Source organism: Dromaius novaehollandiae, chromosome 12, assembly GCF_036370855.1.
Source record: "Dromaius novaehollandiae isolate bDroNov1 chromosome 12, bDroNov1.hap1, whole genome shotgun sequence".
Classification (NCBI taxonomy): domain Eukaryota; kingdom Metazoa; phylum Chordata; class Aves; order Casuariiformes; family Dromaiidae; genus Dromaius; species Dromaius novaehollandiae.
In genome coordinates, this window is record NC_088109.1 from 15,851,201 (window position 1) to 15,874,840 (window position 23,640).

The 23,640-nt window shown below is 62.8% G+C and overlaps 1 protein-coding gene across 8 annotated transcripts; it reads left to right on the forward strand.

Moving 5' to 3' along the window:
* Positions 1–790: 790 nt before the first annotated feature.
* Positions 791–23,407, forward strand: USP19 (ubiquitin specific peptidase 19). 8 transcript variants are annotated; one of them, XM_064519050.1, is made up of 27 exons: positions 791–995; positions 5,339–5,583; positions 7,531–7,587; positions 8,714–8,842; positions 9,458–9,591; positions 9,987–10,394; positions 10,829–11,096; positions 11,244–11,400; positions 11,506–11,577; positions 12,112–12,227; positions 12,553–12,767; positions 13,123–13,324; positions 13,414–13,547; positions 13,753–13,911; positions 14,044–14,154; positions 14,318–14,428; positions 14,529–14,630; positions 15,011–15,151; positions 15,425–15,543; positions 15,768–15,905; positions 15,996–16,360; positions 17,054–17,164; positions 17,601–17,817; positions 18,116–18,268; positions 18,368–18,531; positions 18,623–18,801; positions 20,876–21,964. In XM_064519050.1, the coding sequence occupies exons 2-27, from the start codon at positions 5,475–5,477 to the stop codon at positions 21,107–21,109; spliced, it is 4,305 nt and encodes a 1,434-aa protein (XP_064375120.1). In that variant the 5' UTR covers positions 791–995; positions 5,339–5,474; the 3' UTR covers positions 21,110–21,964. The 8 variants fall into 8 exon arrangements, with proteins under 8 accessions (XP_064375120.1, XP_064375122.1, XP_064375121.1 ...); XM_064519052.1 differs by having other exon boundaries at positions 20,894–21,964; XM_064519051.1 differs by having other exon boundaries at positions 12,559–12,767.
* The last annotated feature ends 233 nt before the right edge of the window (positions 23,408–23,640 follow it).

Genomic DNA, 23,640 nt, shown 5'->3' on the forward strand with positions numbered 1-23,640 from the left:
GTGAAGGGCTGGTGTCCTGTTGTGGGGCAGGCGACGCTGTGGGGCAGGGGGACACATTAGGGCCTGGGGGTGGACTGTGGGGCGGGTTGACAGCGTGAGGCAGGATGACATGGTGTGGGGGAGGGTGACAGTGTGGGGCAGGTGACACCGGGGCTGGGGGTTGGCTGTGGGATGGGTGACACTGCAAGGGAGTGATTTTGTAGGGTTAGGGGTTAGCTGTAGGGTAGGTGACTGTGGGGTGGATGACAATGTGGGGCTGGGTGGCACACTGTAGGGCAAGGTGACAGTGCGGGGCTGGCAGTTGGCAGTGGGGTGGGTGACACTGCAGCAGGGTGACAGTGGGGGGCAGGGTGACAGTGGGGGGCGGGGGGTTGGCAGTGGGGCAGATGACTGTGGGGCTGGGGGTTGGCAGTGGGGTGGGTGATGCACTGTAGGTGTGGGGCAGTGAGAGTGTGGGGCCAGGGGATGGCAGTGGGGCAGGTGACAGAGTGGGGCTGGGGGTCGGCAGTGGGGCAGGTGACAGAGTGGAGCTGGGGGTCGGCAGTGGGGCAGGTGACAGGGTGGGGCTGGGGCTTGGCAGTGGGGCAGTGACAGTGCGGGGCCGTTGGCCGTTGGCAGTTAGTGCCGCGCGACCAGGCCGCCGCGCCGCCGGGCCCGTTGCCATGGCGACGCCGCCGGCAGCGCCCGGGGCCAGGGGTCGCGCCTTTGCCCGCCCTTGGGGGCGGGTCGCCCCGCCGGCGCCGCGATGGCGTCACCGCCGGCGTCGTTGCCATGGCGCCGCCGTGCCAGGCACCGGCCCGGGGAGGGGGTCGGGCTAGCGGCCGGCCCCCAGCTCGGGTCACATGACCGCTTCCCCCCAACACACGCTCCCGCGTCACGTGGTCTCGTGAACCGGCTTCCGGAAGTGCGTCACGGGCTCGGGCCTGTCTCCTGAGTCGGCCCGCTCGGAACTTCGGCTCGAAACAAAACAGACCGGAGCGGCGGGCGGGGCGGCCGTGAGTGCGGCGGCGGCGGCCGGGCCGCGGGGGGCCGCGCGGGGCCGGAGCGGCGGCCGCGGGGGCAGCGGGGCAGCGTGGGGCGGGCCGTGGGGCAGGAGGCGGGCAGCGCGGGGCAAGGGAGAGGGGATCGGGGGCAATGTGGGGCGATAGGTGGGAGCTGGGGGGCAGCGCGGGGGGAGCAGAGGGGGACCAGGAGCCGTGTGGGCAATGGGGCAGGACCTGGCGGGCAGCGTGGGGCGAGTGGCAGGAGATGAGGTGGGAGCTGGGGGCAGCGTGGGGGGAGGAGCAGGAACTGGGGCAGTGCGCGGGGGAAATGTGGGGTGATAGGTAGGAGGTGGGGGGCTGAGACAGCACCGAGGCGGGATCTGGGGGGCAGCGTGGGGAGAGCAGTGTGGGGCAAGGGGCAGGAGCTGAGGACTGGGCAGGGAGAAGCTGGGGGTGCCGTACTGTGGGGTGAGAAGCTGTGTGGCGGAGGGCAGGGGCTGGCAGTGTGGGAGTGGGCAGAGATTGGGGGAATTTGGGGGTGGTGCAGGACAGCATGGAGGCAGGAGGTCAGCGCAGGTGGGGGGAGGCAGTGTGGGGCAGCTCAGCAGCAAGGCTGTGGGTCACAGCGGGGCTGGTGACGGGGGCGGAGCTCAGGAGCCTCCTGGCACAGCTGGAAGGAGCCGTGGGGTTGCTGCCTGGGCGCTGTGCAGGCCTGCGCTGCACTTGCTGGGTGTGGGAGCCCAGGGCAGCTCAGCAGAAGCTCGTTCCCAGGCCCTTTTCCCCTCTCCAAACGTGTGAGGCCAGGCAGACGCCCAGGAGGGGCCGGGGGAGCTGGGCTCCCCACACAGCACTGCTAGAAGGGCTCATTGCTGTCACAGTGCTTCAGGGACCTGGTATTTTTTGCAAGAATGGAAGCGTTGCATGTGGCTGTTCAGAGTGGCTCTGTGCTTGGCTCAGTCTGCATATCAGGCGTGCTGTGAAACTGAAATAAGAAATGGGTTTAAGTTTCAAGACTTTTGATCCCTCTGGGGGACAAGAAGCAGAAGATGCCAGACGTATTTGCTTGCCTGAGGGAAGTATCATTGTCCAGCCGTATTAAAGATGTGGAGGATTCAGAAGTCATTGGAAGGCAGAAGATGGGGGGGATGGAGAGCCTTCTCCATTGCTCTCCAGTAAAGGCCTTGGAGCATTGAGGGGGAGATGCTGTAGAAGAGAAATAAGGAAACTTTCCCTTGCTAAGGGCTAAACACGCTCCAAACACATTTGGCAAGCTACATCTCATTGTGCACCTTCTGCTGTTGTTCAAAGAGCAGTTTGAACTAGCCCCGTCTGGCACTGCTGTGGGAGGAGGGGATCCAGTTCTCCCCAGCCGCTTGGTGCCATCCCCTTGCTCACCCTTTCCTTGGGCCGGTACAAACATTTGTGCAGCCACATGGTGAACGAGGTTGGGGAACTGATCTAGGCTAAAAGAAATTTGGCGAAAAGCAGTTTCAGTCTGGGGGGGTTCCTGATCTGGTGTGCCCTGCAGCCACGTGGTGCTTGCACTGACACAGAGCATGGGTGAGGAGAGAGGAAAGCAGTACCGCTTCTTTTAGCAATAATGCCAGGCTTTCTCGGCTTAAAGTGCTTGTGGAAGTGTTGTGTAAGATTTTTTTAAACTAATGCACAGCCCATCAGGTGTTTCTCAAAGGTATATATAGCATTTAGCCAGGGGAGTTTCACCATCTCTCCCCTGCAGCATCTCCCACAGAGCTAATATATTTGTAATAGCAATGCCAAAAATCCTGTGCCCCTGGACACTTGGCTGCTGAATATCTCACTATGCTACACGTTTCCTGATTGCAGATCAGGAGAAAGTCTCAAGAATTAGAATAAATCAATCAGAATAAGCTATGCTTTGTTTGCACCTGTCTGAAACCACGGGGTGCCCAGCACGGCCTCAGTTTGTGATCAGTATTCTGGCAAAAATCAAGCAAAGCCCCAGCCCTGCTTGATTCCTGTCTTCTGTTAGAAATACTTGTCAGCAAAGTGCCCGAGGGGGTTAAGCCTGCAGTCGGGCATGAGAGTAGCAGACTTCTCCAGGGAGTGACTGAGAATCAAAACAGACACATCGACCCTTCTGGCTCTCCCTTCACCTGGTCTGGGGAAGGAGGAGGAGTGCTACCACACTGGTAGAGCCCTTCTTGGGGCTTGCTGCCAGCCTGTTTAGCGGTTATCCTCATGCCACCCTTCGGAGGCAATGGAGCCTAGCTTGGCCCTGTGCAGAGCAACTACCGCTGCTCGTTTCCTGTTCTTCCTGGGGTTTTTGCCCTATAGGCGAAGAGGTTCAGCCGGGAAAGCTTCCCCGCAGTTGCCGAGTCCAGGTTAGCTTTTACAGTGCTGGGAATCATTTCGTAGCTGACCTGTCTCGGTGTTACTGGGGCCTGGAGCTGAGAGATGATAGTGTGATCGGTGGTCTGCCAGCGCTAGGGTGGTCAGTCCTGCTGACCGCGGTGGTGTTCACAACTGCAAGGGACCCTTCGGACTCCACCCAGTTCAGCCAGAATCACCGCAGTGTTACAGGAGACGCAGCGCGTGCTGCACCTTGGGGATGCGCTGCTGCCCCCCCCATCTGTCCTCATCCCTCTGCGGGGCAGCGCTGCCCTGCTCAGCGTTCCCGTCTCCGGTCACAGCTGCGTGAGTTGTCTGTGCCAGCCGGGCAGGGTAGACTTAGCGCTTGGCGTTGTCAGGTGGCTGCGGTGGTTCTTGGTTCCTGGGGTAGGGTTTGCCTGAAGAGCAATGGTTTGGGTGCAAAGCCTGTCGCTGAGCTGGGTTTGCCAGAGCTGTGCGAAGAGGAGGATTGCCTTGCTCTTCGGGGTCCTTCGCAGTTCGCGGCTGTGACTGGAAGTTTGTGGCTACTTGTTGCTGCGAACGTTTTGAGAACTTGAATGCCCCAAGCGCTCGCGGGCTGCGCAAAGCCGCCGGCGTGCTCCGCTTGACCTAACGCTTCCCCTGGAGGTGTGTCCTGCCCCAGGCTGTGCCTGGATGGGGCTGTCGGGACTGTGCCTGGTGTGTGTGTGATATGTGTGCGTTGTGGGTGCAGTTGCTGCGACAGGACGGGGCGTTGCCAAGGTGCGCGTCTCTCCTCCCGCTGTAGGAGAGGCAGGTTCAGCGGAGGCGTGCTGTGCCAGGATGCTGCCAGGCTCAGCTCCGTGTCCTCAGATGCTACCAGGGCCGTAGGAGGAGGTGTGACACCGTGCGCTGCAGCCTGGGAGCTGCTGCTGTGGCTGCTGGGACCTGGGGGTGGGCAGGATGGATCCAGCTGGTCTGCTCCCCCGGGAGCAAATCCCTGCAGAAGGGCTTGCGGTGCCCGCGCTGCTTGAGCGGGGCGTGCAGCCAGTGTGGCGAGGAGAGCCTTCCCAGCGCTCTGCTGTCAGCCCTGTCTATGGAGGGACCTTGGGCCAGGCTGTTTTCAGTGGGTTGTCCTGGCTCTGCTCCGTCACAGCCTGAACGCCAGAGAGTGAAACCGGAGAGTGAAACCGAGACCAGGCGGCTCCTAAAGCCTGTCGGGGATCTGGGGCTCCGCCTGGGAGGTCATGGCCGAGGGGGCCGGGCGAGCCGGCCGGAGGGCATGCCCTGCCCTCTCCCGAGGCATGCGGAGCAGAGGTGTCTTGTTTCCAGGCCTGGCCCCCGCTGGCGCTGTCTGTAAATCGACTGGGAGATGAATATGCAAGGTGCAGTCCTGCTGGTTAAGCTCCCAGCTGGTGGGTGGAGGGGGAGGAGTTCTCCTCTTGCCAGAGCTCTGCTTTCCTCGTCACAGGAGGCTGCCCCGAGCCTGGTGCTGCTCTGCTTTCTTCCTTCTTAGGGCGTTACTCTCTCCCACTCCCGCCTTCTTATATGGGGCACTGTTTTACTCAAATGACCTGCACTGGTGCCCCAAGCCATGGGGCAGCCTGTCCCTGTTGATCCTAGAGGTTTCCTTTTGCAGCTCAGGGCCTCCCCTTTGCCTCATGCTCAGCTTTGCCTCAGGGTGTTGTTGGAGCCTGTATTTTCTTGGGGCCAGGATTGCTGTAGTGGGATCCGTGAGCTTGACAGTTGCTTTCCAGGCTTTTAATGTGTGTCACATACAGAAGACCCCTGGTTGTATCTTAGAAGCTTTGGCAAGCCTGTGCTTTTGGCAGTAAGCATCGTAACAGCTGTGATGAGGTAGGTTTCCTTGCTGAGTGTTTTGTGTGGTGCTTTCCATAAATGCTACAGGGAAGGTTGTGTGAGAGCATTGACCCTGGGAAAGTCTGGCACTGGGGCAGAAAGTGGAGCCTAATGCTGTTGGGCTTTCTCCATCAGCTCTAGCCATGCTTCTTCTCTCTTCTCTTTAGGCCACTAGTTCCTTGCCAGAGAGTTTGACCACAGAGAGTCGCCAAGATAGCTGGGCCAGGAAGAAAACGTCGCACCCCTGACCCAGACTCCATTACCGACCCCGGTGGGCCGTTTGTGTCATCCAAACGGCTGAAAATGTCCAGCAGCGCCAATGCCCCTGGCCAGAGGAGAGTATCTCGGGGCTTGGATGATGCCACCAACAAGAAGAAGCAGAAGGATCGAGCCAACCAGGAGAGCAAGGAAGGTGAGAGCCCCTTGGCAGCACTGCTGTGAGCAGGCTCAGTGTGATGGTTCCTGGGCCCTGAGGGTAGGAGTCTCACAGCCATCTGCTGCGGGATAAGCAGATTTAACTAATCGCTTCCTGTGGCTGATTGTAACCCGCGTACCGTGGGATCCTCTTTGGCACGCTGTCCTCCCTGGACCTGTAACCTCCTTTTTTCAGGTGCTGCTTAGCCCCAGGTATGTGAGGGCAGGTCAGACCCACTTCCGTGTTAGCTTAAGCTTGGAGTTGATCTTGGTGGCTGTTTCTAGGCTGGACTCTAGATACTGTTTCTGGGTGGGGTCAAGCTGCCCTCATGCAGAGGGAGTGGGATTGAAGCCTGCAGGTGCTCTTGCAGCCGGACATGTTACCGCTTCCCGACCTGTTTGCGAAGGCCAGTTGCTACGAGGCCGGACCTGAGTGCTGACAGCATGCCCAACGCAGGGCCGTGGGTGGGGCCCTTACTTCAGATTCTCTGTCAGGGCAAGGTGTGGCGTAAGTGAAATGGTTGCTTTGGAGTAATTCCCTTCATAGCTGCTGCGTACCAATGACAAAATTGTGGCTTCAGTGCAGGCATCTGTGCTGGGCAGGCAATGCCTGCAGGTGGGACGCAGACAAGGGTTCCTCCGGCAACGCTGCAGCCCTGGCAAATTGCTTGATTTGCCTGCCTTACTCCATTATGACTACTGTAACCTCAAAATAATACGGTGTTTTATAGGCCAAGGTAAAAGAGTGCTTGCTGAGCTCTGTGCTATAATGGTAGGATGCAGTGCCCAATGTCAAACCACGGCGTGGAGAGAGCAGTGTTGCCTTCTTCCCTCACCGCGAGATCTGTGCTGTGTTTCAGACGGGGCATGACCCTCTGCGCTGTCTGACGCGGAGCAGCTGCTGCCTTTGCAGGCGCCGTGGTGTGGGCCGTGGTGCCTCCAGGCCTTTTGTGCCGCGGCAGGGAGGGCCTGGAGCAGTCGGGCTGCTCTGGCTGTGCCAGGTGGTGGTGCTGGGAGATCTCCCAGGCAGTGCCACTGCAGCGCTTCTCACTCTGGCAGCGCCGCCAGCGCCTTTGCACTGGTGATCACAGTGGCCAACAGAGATTTGTTGTGGTTTGTGACTGGTTTGTAGCCGGTCAAGACAGGCAGTGACAGCCCTCTGAGTGCTCTAAAGTGCAAACCCCAGCTCCCGTGCGTCTGCTTTTCCCTGCTGGGCGTTGCTGCTGGTTCTGTGCTTCAGGACAAGGTGCTGTCACCTCATGCCTCTTGCTTGGCACAGCTTGCACCCTTTGGGGGTGGAGCAGACCCTGAGATGCTTCTGGGTCTCAGCAGTAATCCAGCAGGGAGCAGGGATTAGGTGTCAGGTCAGTTTGGTTCTGTAGTCTAATCTGGCAGAAAATTTCAGCTGCAGACATCAGCAGGTTGTGCAGTAATGGGTATGCTGGGTGCATGGTTCTCTGGCTATGGCAAAATTGGTTTGAACAGAGCCAAACATCAGGTTCACTGTGTAGGATCGATCAAAGGGCAGAACTGTACAGGTGGAGATTGAGGGCAGGAGGAGCCTGCTTCACCGAGGGGGCGTGCACAGCGCAGCTACCACAGGCTCCACAGTGAGACTTGTCTCAAAACAGCACTGACCATCTGGTGTAGTGATGTTGTCGCTTCTGTTGATAGTGCTGGCGAGACTGAGGTACAGTGGTATGCCCGGAGTGCCCGTCCTGGGGTCTGACTTGCTGTGCTGCTGCAGGCAGGGCTCGGGGGGAAGGGGAGGTGTGAGGAAGCAGAGGAGGGAAATGGTTCTGCCAAGCAGCACGTGCAGAACGAGGGCCTCACCAGAGGTTTGTGGGAGAAGGAGGTGATGTGTGAAGTTTTGGGCATCAGAGTGCTCGCCCGTGCCCTGAAGTGACAGAATGACAGACTCGTGCTCTGCTTCTCTGCCCACTAGTGTCTTGCCCTGAGCTCGAGCAGGCTGAGACTGCCCAGGAGAGGGACTCAGAGGAGGGTAAGTCAAGGTGTGCGCTGGCTATCAGTGCATGGCTGTGGAGAGCCCTTGCCGAGGGATCTGCAGCTCTCACCTTGTCGTGGTCCTGTGGCCTGGCGTAGAGCAGCACTAACGTGAGCACTCCCTTGCCCCAGCGTTTGTCTTAACAGGATGCAGCCGTCCCAGAAGCAGAGGAGGGTGCATGCGGCTGCGCGGGGCTGTCTGCAAGGGAGAGGCCTGTGACAGGCTGCTTCTGACTTGGGTGTCGCTGTGCCACTGAGCACAGCCCTGGGACCCCTTGCTGCAGGCATCCCCCCTGCTTGTTTGCTGACCTCTTGCTGAAGTCACGTTGGGCTGGGAAGATCCCAAGCTGTGTCACCCAGCAGGCAGCGCTGGCTGGTTTCTGCTTTGGCTCCAGGCCCCTGCTCAGAGGACAGAGAGAGCATGAGCCCCTCCTGCCACAGAGGCTAGCCCTGATCTGATCTGAAATTAAGGAAATATCAGCTTTTTGACTTGAAGACTTCAGGATGCCACAAGGCCAAACCTGGAGCCTGGCCCACACCTGATGGGGATTCAGCATGCAGCAGAGTGATGCTGCACCGTTTTCTCCCTGGATACCACGTTCTTGCCAGACTGGCTTGCCCGCCTGTGTTTCAGCCGTGTTAACAGTTTTCCTCTGGCAGGAATACAGTGCTCTTGGCAATTGCTGCTGGACTGCTTGGTTTGCACATGCAAAGGGGAAGCTGCAATTTCTGATTGTGGTCAGAGTCCGCTCGAATCCCCCAGAGTAATTCTGTGGCTTCCTCATTCCCTGGAAAAGCAGCAATTGCTTTATAATGAACAGAAGCCACCCATTCTTCCCAGCCACTGCTGCTGCACATGGCTGGGCCAAGAACATCGCTGCTGTTCTGATCTTTCTGATTCCCACTGGGATTCACCTGCCCTGTTGTAATGTGTGCTCTGGCCCCTCGTTCTTGGCCTCTTTGGAGCGGATTGTAAATGTCCTGTTTATTGTCGTGATCTGCGATCCCTGTACTGCCTGTCCCGTTCAGCTAAGCGTGTGTTCAGGCTCGTGCTCCTCAGCAAAGGCGGGGGCATCACAGCCTCGTGCCGCAGTGAGTGGGTGATGCTTCCTCCCTCTTCCTAGAGCTGCTGCTGGACTGGAAGCAGAATGATGAAGAGATCATCGTCAAGCTGAATTTGGGCAGTGGAGCTCTGAAAGTGGAGGATGTGGACGCTGCTTTCACCGACACTGATTGTGTGGTCAAATTGCCAGGTATGGGGAGCGGAGCGACTGCTGCAAACGCTTCTCCAGCAGGGCTTGGCACGGCCCTGGGTCAGGCACGGGACTGATCCAGGCAAGTGTAAAACCTCTGCCTCGGGAGGAGACTTACCTGCCACTTCACAGATCTCCCCTCCCCTGAGGCACTGCTGTGCTGTCAGCTGGCACGGCTTCAACCGGGCAGGACTGATAGGAGAGCAGTGTAGAAGCAGAAGGATGCAGGGTGTGGGAGGACAGGAGTTGGCCTCTGTGCACTAAGCAAGCGAGTGCCCACTGCTATGCAGGATGCGACCCTGTCTCCCGCTCGCTGGGGTGGTTGTGTGGTTCTAGCCGGGTCTTGTCAAGGGGCTGAGTCAGCTCTGGGTGTTACTTGGAGAAGGGGCTGTGCTCCTGAGGGCAGGGAGACCCAGGGCCTTCCCTCCAGGGAGGAAGCCAGCCAGACGTGCGGCAGCAGACCCCAGGCAGCAGGCATTACCCTGAAGGCTCCTGGAGCGTGGCGGCAGTCCGCCTGCAGCCCCTTCGGCCCTGGCTGAGTGCTCCCTTGGTGCCGGCAAAGCAGGGCCGTGGGTTGGCAGACTGCTGTCGTGAGTGGTTCCTCTGTGCTTGCAGATGGGCGCCAGTGGAGCTGTCAGTTCTACGAAGAGATTGAGAGCTCCTGCAGCAAGGTCCAGTGCAAGAAGGGCAACTTCCTGCAGCTTGTGCTTCAGAAGAAGACCCCGCTCCAGAACTGGACTTCGCTTCTGGTGAGGCGGGGAGCATCTGCCTTTTGGGAGACTTTATGGAGCCTGGCAGAACTGGGAGCTGGAGCTGGGGTGATGGTTTCACTGCCTGCCCTTGAGCTGTCCTTGCCCAGGGAGCTCTGTGGGGCCCATCCTGCATCCACAGGCTGCATCAGGGCAATGACCCAGCTGCCTCTGCCCTTGGGAGGGGAAGGTATCATCACACCCTGCCACATAGTCTCCAGGTCCTGCAGCAGAGCCCCAGGGTACTCTGGGAAGGGGGAGCAAGGGCTCTGCTGTGGTCCACGTGAGATTTCTCCCTCTGATATGCTGGGGTATGGAACCCCTGAAAGGGTGAGGGGCTGGCAAAGAGTGAGCTGCCTGGATATCTTCCCACCACGCTGCCTTGCTGTTCACAGAAGAGACGGAAAGATGGATCCAAAGAGCTGGCCAAAGGGGCCACGTGCTGGGAGAATGGGAAGGAGAAGGCTGCTGCTGTAGAGGTGGCCCCTGAAGAGCCGAGGGTTGAAAGCACCGAGCTGCCGAGGTCCAGGCGGGAGCCCTCCAACCCAAAGCGTGCTCAGGGAAGAAGCGAGGCCCTGGGAGGGAAAAGCCCGGCCAGCCCAGGGACGCAGAGCGGCCCCAGCGCCAAGCGGGCAGTATACCTCAAAGTGGCTCCGACTGAAGAGGAGCCAAACGCCAGGGTCACTGGCAGCGTGGAGCCCAGCAAAGGGCACAGCGGGAGGTCAGGCAGCCGTCGCAATGGCAGAGCCGGCCAAGGTGATGTGCCCACAGCCCTCACAGACATCGCACCGCCACTGGAGAAGGTACCAGAGGACCCAGCTGGATGGGGCACCCCTGTTCCCTCAGCCCCTGTGCAGGGGATGCTGCTCACAGAGATGCACCCCTCCAGATGATATGGGCTCCTGGATCCTGGGGGGGGGGGGGGGGGGGGGGGGGGGGGGGGCCTGATGTGGGCCTGACTCCAGCAGGAGGGTGAGGTGAAATACAGGACAAGAGCTGGCACCGCTGCAGACGTGAGGACCCAGCACTCGCTGGGCTTAGCACATGCTCTGGCTTGAGACCGTGTGCTAACATGGGACTGAGCCAAGCAAACGGGACGTATGGGGGAAGCAGACAACATGGGGCCATAACTGCCTGGTGACAGGAGCAGGTTGCAGAGAAGGGCTGCAGGGGGATGGACTGGGACAGCTCAGGGACGGAGTTGTTTGTTCCTCACCATGTCCCTCTGCCATGACAGGCTGCAGTTTTGGCAAAGGGGACTGGTCCTGTGGAGATGCCGCCTCTCGCAGCCACCACAGAGGTGTTCCCCCACTGCGTTGCCACCTGCGTGGAGAAGAGAGTCTTGCAGCCAGGCAACCCAGGTGAGGCCTCCCGGAGCCGGGACTGCACACCTGTCCTGGGAGAGAGCTCTAAGGCCATCCCAGCGGCCACCCCTCCCCTGGGCAGAGACAGCGAGAAGAGAGACTGGTCCAAGGACGATGTGGCCTTGGAAGCAGCAGCTGATGGTGAGTGGCCACAGCTCAGGGGTCAGTATCCATAGGCTGGCCTGGTTGGGAATGTCCGCCTGCTCAGGCGCTCTCCCAGGCCAGCCTGCAGTGCTGCCTCTGCATGCAAGGAAAGTAACATCTCTCCCTGCATCTTTCCCTTCACAGAGCCAGAGCCCATAGTGAGCCTGACCTTTGTGAAGAATGACTCATACGAGAAAGGCAATGACCTGGTGGTGGTGCACGTCTACGTGAAGGAGATCCACAAGGAGACGTCCAAGGTGTTGTTCCGGGAGCAGGACTTCACACTGGTGTTCCAGACGAGGTGTGGGCCGGCCCTGGGGTGGCGCCAGGCTGCTGCAGAGCTCCCGGCTGCGGCACAACTGCCTGTTTGTTCACTTTTTCTCATCCACTTCTGATTTCTTTGCAGCGACGCAAACTTCCTTCGCCTCCATCCTGGCTGTGGGCCCCACACCGTGTTCTGGTGGCAGGTGAAGCTCAGGTACTGCTCCTGCCTTTCCAGCCCATGCCAGGGTGAGGGAGGAGAGAGCACAGAGCTGGAGCAGGAGCCAGTCCCAGCTGACTAGTCTGTGCAGGCCATGCCTCTGACTGTGCCTGGGGGTCTCCCTTGTACTGTGCTGCACTAACATCCCAAGCCTGGGGTGCCTTGACTCAATGTGGTGGCTTGCAGGGATGGAAATCCCAGTGAAACTGCCTGCAATTTCCCCCCCCGCCCCCAGCCTGTTGTTGAGCTCTTGGGGGCTGAGCCAGGCCAGCCTGTGTGCACTTTGGGCCTGATGCTCAGCAGGGTTGAGCATGTGGAGACAAGCAGAATGGACATGCCAGGACAGTTGCCCTCTCTGTGCCCAATGTGGTCGGGGTTGAGGGTTTCTGCACTGCTTCGCAGGGGCCCGCCTTGGGGTTGATGCTTGCCCATCCCTCCTGCCTGGAGGACATGGCCCTGCTTTGTGGAGGCTTCAGCGTGTCAGGCCGTGGTGGGCCCCGGTGCACGCCTGACCTGCTGCGTGTCTTGCAGGAACCTTATTGAGCCGGACAAGTGCACATACAGCTTCACAGTGTCTCGCATCAACGTCTGCCTGAAGAAACGCCACAGCCAGCGCTGGGGGGGGCTGGAAGCTCCGGCCGCACGAGGTCTGCACCGTGGCTTCTCCTTGTCCTGCCTGCTGCGCCCTGGTGGGGCATGGGCCTGGTTCCTCCTTGCTGCCAGGAGCAGCCAGATGGTGCTGGGCAGTTGAGGGGAGGCAGAGGGGCTGAGCAGGCACGGGCAAGAGGGATTTTGGGTAGGGCAAGCTGGAGGTAGGGCACTGCCATTCCTCTTGCTCATGGGGGAGAGGAGTGGGAGGGAGCCTGTGTGCGAGCATGGGCTGAGCCCTCCGCGGCATCAGTCCTGCCGTGGGCAGCTGCCCCTGCACGCGCGGTGCTGCTAACCACAGGCCCACCCTTCCCCCTTTTTAAGGTGCAGTGGGTGGTGCAAAGGTTGCCATGCCTACAGGCCCTACCCCGCTGGATAAGAGCCCGCCAGGCAGTAACCAGCACCCCCTGTCCAGCAAGGAAGAGGCCCGAGCCAGCGACAAAGAGAAGCCGCGTGTGGAAGATGGGGGCCTGGACGGAGTGGCAGCCCGTACGGCCCCAGAGCACGTGGCAGTGAAGCAAGAGCCACACATTCCCTCTGTGAGTGGGGCTGCACTGGGTTTGAGGCCTCGGGGTGAGAGTGAGCTGGATGTTTGACCCCCCTGTGGTGTGGGACTGCCTCCTTGGTGCTGCTCCAGGGACCGGCAGACTTCCCAGAGGAGCCAAGTGGGGAGGCAGGGCTGTCCTCCAGCCCTAACCGGCAGTTTTGGGGTGGCAGGTTGGCCTGGCTGCCAACCAAACCACAACCACAGCCCACCAGTCCTGGTGGGAGGTGGGGAGGGTGGTGTGGCTACTCCAGCCCAACTCAGTACTGCCTCGGGCAGTCAAGTTCCTCTGGTGTTTCTGGAGAGGCTCCTGGAGTGCAGCGTCCTCATGCCCAGCTCTACTTTGGCAGCCCAAGCCGACATGCATGGTGCCGCCGATGACGCACAGCCCAGTGAGCAGCGAGAGCGTGGAGGATGAGGAGGACGAGGACGAGAAGAAGAAGGTGTGCCTGCCTGGCTTCACGGGACTGGTGAACCTGGGCAACACTTGCTTCATGAACAGTGTCATCCAGTCCCTGTCCAACACCCGGGAGCTGCGCGACTACTTCCATGGTGAGCACACACCCCTGGAGCCAAGCAGGGCCCTGCTGCTCGGACGGTGCAGCCAGAGGCCACCCTCGCTCTCCTGTGTCCCTTTACAGATCGGTCCTTCGAGTCGGAAATCAACTACAACAACCCGCTGGGCACAGGGGGCCGCCTGGCCATCGGCTTCGCCATGCTGCTGCGGGCGCTGTGGAAGGGCACGCACCATGCCTTCCAGCCCTCGAAGCTGAAGGTAGGGCTGCAGGCAGCAGCGCTCCCTGGGAGCAGCCGGGCCCGGCTCGGCTGGGGGCCTCCGGCCCTCCTCCGTGGGCACGTGGCTGCCGTGCTAGTGCCGCTGAGAGCCAGCTGGATGCGGGTGCGCACGGCCGGGCTTTGCGCGTGGGGCAGGCAGTGCTGCCGGGGGCTGCCAGCCGGTCCTGACTGCTCTGCTCCCCCAGGCAATCGTGGCCAGTAAGGCCAGCCAGTTCACGGGCTATGCCCAGCACGATGCTCAGGAGTTCATGGCCTTCCTGCTCGACGGCCTGCACGAGGACCTCAACCGCATCCAGAACAAGCCCTACACAGAGACAGTTGACTCGGACGGGAGGCCTGACGAGGTGAGGGCACCTCTCCCCAGCGCCGCTGGTGCTGCACTGGGTGCTGCAGGGCAATCCTGGCTGCTCTGGACAGGGCAAGTGATGCAAAGCTGTGTGGTTTAGTGTAGTGCTGAGCCCTCCCTCTCCCCGCAGGTGGTAGCAGAGGAGGCCTGGCAGCGACACAAGATGAGGAACGACTCCTTCATCGTGGACCTGTTCCAGGGCCAGTACAAATCCAAGCTGGTGTGTCCAGTGTGCTCTAAGGTAGGGCAGCTCTGGATGCTCTGCACCCTGTCCTGGCTGTGCAGCAGGCTCAGGCCTCCATTCCCTGATTCCCAGAGAACACAGGCTGCTAGGTAGGGCTGGATCTTGGCTCTGCCATGGGTTCAGGCATTTCCCACAGCTGAGCGTGCTCTTGGTTCTGCAGGTGTCCATCACCTTCGACCCCTTCCTGTACCTACCGGTGCCCCTCCCACAAAAACAGAAGGTGCTGACTGTCTACTACTTCGCGAAAGAGCCGCACAAGAAACCTATTAAGGTAAAGGACACCACCTGCTCTGGGGGGAGGGAGCTTGGTGATGAGCAAGACCTGCATGCCTTGGTGTGGCATGACTGACATGGCGCTTCCTCCATGGCAGTTCCTCGTGAGTATCAGCAAGGAAAACTCCAGTGCCATGGAGGTACTGGACTCGGTGGCCCACAGCGTGCGTGTGAAACCAGAGAACCTGCGCCTGGCAGAGGTGAGAGCACTTGAGCTGGGAAGCAGGACACAGCTGCTCCCATGGGTGCCCCTGGGTCTCACAGCTCTGCAGGGAGTGTCCGTACAGGCAGTTGCTTGCCCTGATCCAACATGGACAAAACATGTGGTCATGTATCATGCACTGGGTGCTGCCTGCCAGATCCCTGCTCAGGAGAGCTGGGCTACTGTAGTGGGGCAGAAGAGGTTCATCCTGCCCTGGCTGAGCAGTGAGCTGAGCACAGCGTCCCCAAGGTGCTGCTGTCCCCACCACTTGCTGCGGGGTGGCACATCTGTGGCTTTCCAGGAGAGCAGAAGGGTGGGCAAAGCTCTGTGAGCACGGGGCAGCCCTCACACAGCCTTGCTCTGCTGCTTTCCCGGCAGGTGATCAAGAACCGCTTCCACCGCATGTTCCTGCCATCCCACTCGCTGGACACCGTCTCCCCCACGGACCTGTTGCTCTGCTTTGAGGTGCTGTCCCCAGAGTTGGCCAAGGAGCGGGTGGTGGAGCTGCAGGTCCAGCAGGTAGGTGGAAGGGGGAGATGGGGACTGCTGGGAGGCTGAGCCTGCAAGCGGGGCCGAGCAGGAGAGGGAGAGCAGCACTAGGGCTGCGTGAAAGGGTGATGCGCTGGCTGTTGTGCGCCCAGCGCACAGCCCTGGGAGCCCTCTCTCCGGGGAGGGGCTGGTGCCCATCCTGGTGAGCGCCGTTCCACCAGCTGCAGCAAGCGCAGGGGGCTGCCAAGGGGCCTCACCCTGCCCAGGTGCCCTTCCATGCCCAACGGGTTCCTTCTCCTGCAGCGTCCGCAGGTGCCCAGCGGCCCTGTCGCCAAATGTGCAGCCTGCCAGAAGAAGCAGCTGTCGGAGGACGAGAAGCTCAGGCGCTGCACGAGGTGCTATCGAGTCGGTTACTGCAACGTGTGAGTTGGCTTGGTGCCTGGCAGGGAGGGAGGGTCTCCCGCGTTGAAGGGCTGGATGGGAGAGCTCAGCCTGCTGAGAGGAGAAGAGACAGGCCTGGCTTTCGGGAGGGGGCCAGTCTGGGCTGTAGGGCTCTGCTTGTCCCGGATGAGCTCAGCAGGGCCGGAGGGGCGCGTGCCCAGGGGGTGGGCACGGACGCTGGGTTCAGCGGGGCTGTGTGTTACAGGGCATGTCAGAAAACCCACTGGCCAGACCACAAGGCTTCGTGCCGCCCCGAGAACATCGGCTTCCCCTTCCTCATCAGCGTGCCGGAGTCCCGCCTCACCTACGCCCGCCTGGCCCAGCTACTGGAGGGCTACGCGAGGTAAGGGCCCAGGCAGGGGGTGCTTCTGCCCCATCCCGGCAAAGGGCACAGCCTGGGCCTGGCCGCTCTGACTGTCCCCTCCCTGCCCAGGTACTCGGTCAGCGTGTTCCAGCCCCCGTTCCAGCTGGGCCGGATGTCGCCAGAGCAGGGGCTGCAGCCTCTGCTCCCGGACAAGCTGGAGCCCCCAGCCAAGAGCAGCTGTGCGGCAGCGACCTCCGCCCCCGAGCTGGGGGACGGGGACAGGGCTCCCAGCCTCCCGCAGGAGCCCCCGCTCTCGCCACCTGTGCCCGAGCTGCACCCTGAGCTGGGGGACACCGGCACTGTCAGGAGCAAGGTGCTGGCGGCCAGGAGTTCCCTGCTGAGCTTGGATTCGGGCTTCTCCGAGCACATGGAGTCACAGAGCGACAGCTGCTGTGAGAAGGAGCCATCCTATGAGAGAGCCCTCAAGCCAGAAGGTAAGAGGACAGGGATTTCACAGGCACTGCCACGGTGCTGCCTGTATTTCCCCTCTCTGTCTGTGCCAGGAGCTCAGACAGCCTTCAGGCAAGCCAGGGAGGGCTTTTTCCTCCATGGCTGGCCCCAGAGACCCCTGGGGACGTATGGCAGGCCCTAGGAGCCCTGGTTTGGCAATGCAGCCCCACCTGAAATGCCTGCCAGCCCACGCGCTGCCTTGCCCTGGCAGGCCCACAGGGCCGAGCAGAGACCTGGCTTGCAAGGAGGCTGGGGTGTCATGCTGCGGTGGGAGGGGCGGGAAGGCAGGGGCTGGCAGAAGCCGCCGAATCCCTGTGGCCCCGTGGCAGGGCAGAGCCCAGTGCGGGCTGAGCCCCTCGGGCCTGTGCGTGCAGCGTTCCCATCGCTCTGACTCAACTGCACGGGAGCAGCCTCTCGCGCTCGGCTGCCTGGCTGTCACGTTTCCAGGCACTCGTCTCAGGATGGCAGCAATGTGCAGTGAAGGGGCAAGGCAGGCAAGAGGAGCGCAGCTTGCCAGGGGCAGGCGCCTGCTAAAAATAGTCAAGGACACAGGGCACGTGGTTGTGTCCCTGCAAGGCCATAGCATGCGGGGTGGGGGTGGGGGCACTGCAAATTCTTGGCCCCTACGCAGGGCAGGCAGGCAATGCCACCAAATATCTGTCCCTGCCCGTCTGCAGCTGCCATCCCTGGGTACCAGCACACTCCAGACTCGCTGAGTGCCCGTGCCACGCAGTTCTACATCAACAAGATCGACGCTGCCAATAAAGAGCACAAGCTGGAAGATAAAGGTGAGTCCAGAGCTCAGGGGAGCTCCACCTTCATCCCTCCTAGCCTCTGGCAGGGTGGTGAATCTGTTCCCTGGGAGCTCCTCTTGCCTACGACACTCATCTGCTCTCCTCAGCAAATAGACCCGTTTCTGTCGACCTCCTGCAGCCGCGGAGCAGCTGTGATGTGTGTGTGCTCGTATCTGAACAGGGTGCCCGCACTGGGTGCTGGTGAGGGAGACGCTGCAGGGAGGGGCTGTGCCAGCCTTGCCGCCCTGGCTGCGGGACTCTGCCGCCCTGGGGTGGGGATGCTGGCTGCGGGCGTTGGGGGTGCTCGCACCCTGGAAACACTGCCTCATTGCTGTGTCAAGCTGGGCCAGGCCTGAACGCTCCTAGCCCCAGGCAAGGGGGCCTGGCTGTAGCCTGGGGACAGGTGTGTGAGGTGTGCACCCCTTCGCAGGCGACACCCCGCTGGAGCTGGCGGATGACTGCTCCCTCGCTCTAGTGTGGAAGAATAACGAGCGCCTCAAGGAGTTTGTGTTGGTGGAGTCCAAGGAGCTGGAGTGCGTGGAGGACCCGGGCTCGGCCAGCGAAGCCGCCCGTGCGGGCCACTTCACCCTGGAGCAGTGCCTCAACCTCTTCACCAAGCCCGAAGTGCTGGCCCCGGAGGAAGCATGGTGAGGAGGGCGGCGTGGTGGGTTCCAGCCTGCGGGCCCAGGCGGCGGCGGGAGTTTCCCAGGAGCTGCCCAGGCCTGCACGCTGTTTCTTTCGGCGGCCAGAAGCATCAGGCTGGCTTTCCCACGTGCTGGGAGGGGAGGCCAGAAGCCAGCAGGGAGTAAAGCCAACACTCCGTGGGGCTGTGCTGGCCTGCCCTGGGCCTCCCACATGCCGTCTGCAGGCCCTCTGCTTGGCAGGTAGAGGCCATGAGGCCTGGAGCTCTCTCTCCACGCAGGTAACGAGCGTGTTCTCCCCTAGGTACTGCCCCAAGTGCAAGCAGCACCGCGAGGCCTCCAAGCAGCTGATGCTGTGGCGCCTGCCCAACGTCCTCATCATCCAGCTCAAGCGCTTCTCCTTCCGCAGCTTCATCTGGAGGGACAAGATCAATGACATGGTGGACTTCCCTGTCCGGTGAGAGCCCTGGGATGGCCCTGCCTGTGCTGCCCTGCAGCCTGGCTTCTCCCTCCCCGGCACCGACAGCCCCTAACTTGTCCCCGCGTGTCTCCCCAGGAGTCTGGACCTGAGCAAGTTCTGCATCGGCCGGAAGGGCGAGCAGCAGCTGCCCATGTATGACCTGTACGCTGTGATCAATCACTACGGTGGCATGATTGGCGGGCACTACACGGCGTACGCCCGCCTGCCTAACGACAAGAACAGCCAGCGCAGCGACGTGGGTGAGCACCCGCCGGCCTCACCGCCCCCTCTCCTGCCACCGCAGCTGGCTGGCTCGCCTGACCCGACCCTCCTCTCCTCTCCTCTCCCCAGGCTGGCGGCTCTTCGATGACAGCACAGTGACCACCGTGGACGAGAGCCAGGTGGTGACCAGATACGCCTATGTCCTCTTCTACCGCCGGAGGAACTCTCCTGTGGAGAGACCCCTGCCAGGGCACCCCCCAGACCACCGCGCCGAGCGCACCCCCTCCGCCGAAGCTGCTGCCAGTCAGGTGAGAGCTCGTGTCCCCCCCGGTGCTGTGGGAGCCCTAGAGCCTTGAAATGCGCGCGTGCTCGCGTGGCCTGCCCCGGCAGCGCCCATGGAGCCTGGGGCTGCTGCGGCACGGCATCTGTGTCTCTTCTGGACTGAAGAGCTTGTGCTGGCCAGGCTTTGCCCTGTTCTCGCTGTGAGCTGGGGACAGTCTCTGCCCTGAAGGCTTGCAGGAGAGCTGGTTTTGTCGCCAGGGCGGGGTGTTGGCAGCAGTGGGAGGGTGCAGAGCTACGTGGGGCAGGAGGGGGCCCTGCCCTGCTGTGTTCGGTGCTGGGGGAAGGCTGTGAGCAGTGACACTAGATCTGGCTGCACCAGGGAGCAGCGATGACCTTCCCTTCGTGGACTGTTGAGGGGTGGGGGCATGTTCTGCTGGGGCCTCATTCAGGGCCAAGCTGGGTACAAATGAGGCCAAGATTAGCGCTGAGCCAGAGGCCTGAGAGCCTCCGCGAGGTGCTGAAGAGAAACGTGTTGGAGCAAGCTGGTGCCACGGGGCTGCCAGGGAGGGGTGGGCCCACCGGGACGGTGCTTCCTCTGCGTGCCGGTGGGGGAAGGTTGGACTGATCTGGGCGCTTTGCACAAAGCTCAGACACAAAGGCAGGTCCTGGGGGCTGAGGGCACTGCCTGCCTGGCCGGGCTCACCTGGGCTGCTGGGCTGTAGCCCTGCTCTCTGCACTTGGCAGCCCCGCGGTGTCTGGGGACGGCGCTTGGCTTGTTTCTGGCAGAGCCGCGCAGGCCTGCCCCGCGGGACCGTCTTGGCTTGCCATCCAGGCCTGTCTGGTTCGGGCAGCCGTTTGCCCTGGCAGGGACTGCGCTGGTTAGGCATCGGGGCCCTTCCGCTTCCCTCGCAGCTGCAGGCAGGAGCCATCAGGCTCCAGGGCCTGGATGGAAGTGCCTGGCACGTCGGTGCCCAGCTGCCCGCACCGTTTCTGTCCTGGGGCGTGGATCGTTGTGTCCCAGCACAGGCCTGGTCTCTGGGGGCAGCTGGTGGCCCCAGCAATAGCGAGCGTGGAGCTGCGGGGCACGGGCCTGTCTGCTGGCCTGGGCCACCGAGCTTCAGGGGCCTTTGCGGTGCCAGGGTTCATCGGCTTCCCCACAGCGCTAGATCCACCGTGGTGCTGGGATTTGGTCCCTGGCAGCACCAGATCTGCAGTGCTGGGGCTCATCGGGTCCCCAGCAGCACCAGATAATCCATGGCACTGGGGCTTATCAGGTCCCCGGCAGCAGCAGATCCCCTGCAGCACCAAGGCTCAATGGATCTCCTACAGTGCTACAGCTTGTTGGGGCTCCCTGGCAGCACTGGATCCCTCGTAGCACCGGGGCTCATCGGGCCCCCAGCAGCACCAGATCCCCCCACGGCGCCAGGGCTAGTCAGGTCCCAAGAGTGCCTTGGACCACTTGCACCCTCCTGGGCACTGGGTGCCCCCCAGAGACCTGCGTCCTGATTGGCTGCCCTGCGTGATCACGGGCACAGCGAAGGGCTGGGCTGGGATTGGCTGCCTGCGGATAATCCTCCCAGAAGCTGGGCTGTGATTGGCTCTCGGAGGGATCCCACCCACCGAAGCAGAGCTGCAACTGGTTGAGCTGCGACTGTGCCTTCTGCTCCCACCTGCCGAGCTGGGTTGTGATTGGCCATCATCCGAAAGATCCTCCAGCTCATGGGAAAGCCGCACAGTGATTGGCTGCTGCCTGCCCACTCGCTCACCTGGGCCCACCAATCCCAGAGCATCAGCTCCACCAGGATCCAGCCAGGAGAGGCACCTGCTCCGCTGCCCACAGCCATGCGAAGACCCCGCCGGTGGCCACCCCACACCGCCCACGCCGCTGGAGCCTCGCCGTGCCGCCAGAGCTGCGCCGCCCGCGCCGGAGGCCCCGAAGAGCTGCGGGGGCGGGTGCGACCGTGGCCGTGACTGTGCTGCATGGGGAGGAGGGCTGGCTGGGCACGGGGCTGGGCTCGCAGGCGCCGCCTGCCCCGGGGGAAGGCGAGGGGTGTTGCCTGTTGCGTTCCCCGAGTGCTGACGCAGGTTTCCACATCGCAGGCTTCTCTGATCTGGCAGGAGCTGGAGGCTGAAGAGCAAGACCTGCAGCTCGAGGTGCCCCAAAGGCCTGCAAGAAACTCCTGGAGGCCCCGTGGCCAGAAGAGGAGTCCAGGCACCCCCCAGCACCCAGACGAAGGCTGCGTCAGATACTTCGTCCTGGCCACCACGGCCGCAATCGTGGCTCTCTTCCTGAACGTGTTCTACCCCCTCATTTACCAAACCCGCTGGAGATAGGCACGGGCACGCAGCCGGGCACGGTGGGATTGGGGCTGCTGCTGTCCCAGGACGCTGCACGAGGACGCTGCACGAGGAAGACGTCAGCTGGCAGGACAGAAACCTCTGGGAAGGACTTGCGTGCCGCTGGGATGAACCAGCTCCTCCGAGGGAAGCACGGGGCCATCAGCTCCCTGCTGCCTGCTCCAGCATCTCCCGTGCCAGCTGGCAGGGCTTTGGGGCCAGCCCGCAGCATTGCCAAGGCACAGCCCAGACCCGGGAGTCTCTCAGCCCGCCCTCGCTGTCTCGTGGCTACCTGCTGCTTCGGAAGGGATGTTGCCGCTGCGACGGGGCCGCAGCCTGGGAGCCCTGCTGGGAACATCGACTGTTTCTACTCAGCTCCCGGGAAACGAGGGGAGACCTGCCGTAACAGGCAGGAGGCCGTGACGCAGCTCCTGCTCCTGACGCCTTGCGGTTGCCTGCGCCGCGGCGCTGTTGTAGGAGCCTCGTGCTACGGCGGGCCAGCGTGATCCCGTGAGCTTGGGCACACCCTGTTCTCCTGCCCGGCGTGCTGGGGCGAGCTGTGCCCCCGCCGCACGTGCTGCTTCTCTTGCCCAGGGCACCCACGGCATGCACGGACCTCTGTGGGCTGCTGGCTTGCACGGGGACACACGGACTGTCCCTGCGGGGCCCTGCCCGGCTGCGTCGGGGGGCCGGGGAGGCACGTTGTGGTTTCTTGTTCTCAAGGGGCCCCTCACCCTGTGGCAGCCCGGCTGCAACTGCAGGCAGGACTTCAGGCAGGGGAGGCCGGAAGGAAGAGCTCTCCAGGGCTATGCCCTACGGGCTCCCTGAATAAAGCCAGCTCTTCCAAAGCGACACAGCATCCCTGTCCTGTGTGATGGGACCCTAGCCCAGGTGCAGGGGCCGTGCAGGACCCTGCTCCAGTGAACAAGCAGGTGCCGGTGTCCGTTTCTGTCTCCTTCAGCCCCAAGGACAGCCACGCGCCATCCCGCAGACTCTCTCCGGCGCAGGGAGCGCGGGCCGGGCTCTGTGCATGGCCCGGCACACCCTGCGCCGCAGCAGGCTCCGGCTCGCTGGTGGCAGCTCTGCCTGCTGGCGCCGTGGGGCACCGTGGGGCCCAGGCTGGGAGCTCCTGCTCCCCAGCCGTGGGGCAGCGTGTGCAGGGCCGTCTCTGCCTGGCAGGGCTGGCAGCGTGCTGGGGCCACGGCGTCTGTCCCCCGGGGGCTGGGACGAGGCCTGCAGCTCTGGCGGCGTCTGACATTGAGACGTGTCGCCCTTGGCTGAGCGCAGCTCAGAGACTGCCCGGGCTTGTTTGGGTTTGAGAGGTGACTTCAGAGCCCTGTGACTTCCCTTCGCTCTCCGATGCTGTCCTGCCCTCCGTGCCCTTGGCTGACTCAGGGAGGATGCTTGGCGGGGGGGTCTCCCGGGTTTCTGGCCGGGGCCGCGGCGACAGGCGGACAGCGGCGAGCCCGGGGCTCGCTGCGCCACGATGACCTCGCCGCCGGTCCCGGGCAGCGGCGCTGGGCAGCAGCGTGGTTGGGAGGCGCCTGCCCTGCAACAGTCGCCTCCTTGTCTGCCGCGCCGAGGGCCGGTGGCTTCCTGCGCTCGCCCACGGCGCGGGCCTCGTGGCGCTGAGTCAGCGCCGCCGGGGTGACCTCCGCTCCGGCTGGCACGGGAGGCCAGGGCTCGGGGCCGCTGCCCGTGCCTGCCCGCCACGCTGCATCCGGCCGCGCGCCCTCCCTCCTGGAAATCCCCTCCGGTCCTCCTGTGCTCCCGCAACCCCAGCATGGGCTGGCAGCCTGTGCTGGGGCTTGCTGGGGCCGCTGTGCGGGCTGGCTGGGGGCCCGCGCTGGGTCGCAGGGCGCTGCTCCAACCGGCCCCAGGGCTGAGCATGCCACAGCCTGGCTCCCACACGCAGGCGGGCCGGGGCTGCTGCCGGGGCTGGCCCGGGAACGGTTCCTGTGCCGGTGCTGGGCCGGGGGCCCGTGCGCGGTGCTACTCTGCTCCAGGTCCCCCATCTCACGCCCACCTTCTGCTTGCAGGGACTCACCTCGGTGCCGTTCGGATCCGGCCTGGCCCCCGAAGGAGCCCCGGCGCTGGCCGCGGAAGGCCTCCCCGAGCGCTTCACCGGCCCCGCTGAGCGCCCGGCCCCGTCCTACAGCAGCATGGAAGAAGTCGACTAGGGCGCTGGGGAAGCCCTGCCCTGGGGGGTGCGGGCCGGGCCGGGCACCGGGGAGGAGGGCTGGGGTGGGCAGGGGTCCGGGGTTGTCCTGCTCTCATTAAACTTGCTGAACTCTGCTCGCCTCTGCTGTGTGCTGGGAGCCTGGGGCCGGCGCGGCGCCGTGTGCCACGGTGCCCGGTGTGATCCCCTGTCCCGGGGTGCCACAGTGCCTGGTGTTCCCTGCTGTCCCCTGGGGCACCAAGCTGCACAGCATCCCTGGTCGGTGTGCCTGGTGTCCCCCGGGTGTCCCCTAGCACTCCCCATGTCCCTTAGTTTGCCTTGGTGCCTGGTGCATCCTGGTGTGCTGGCT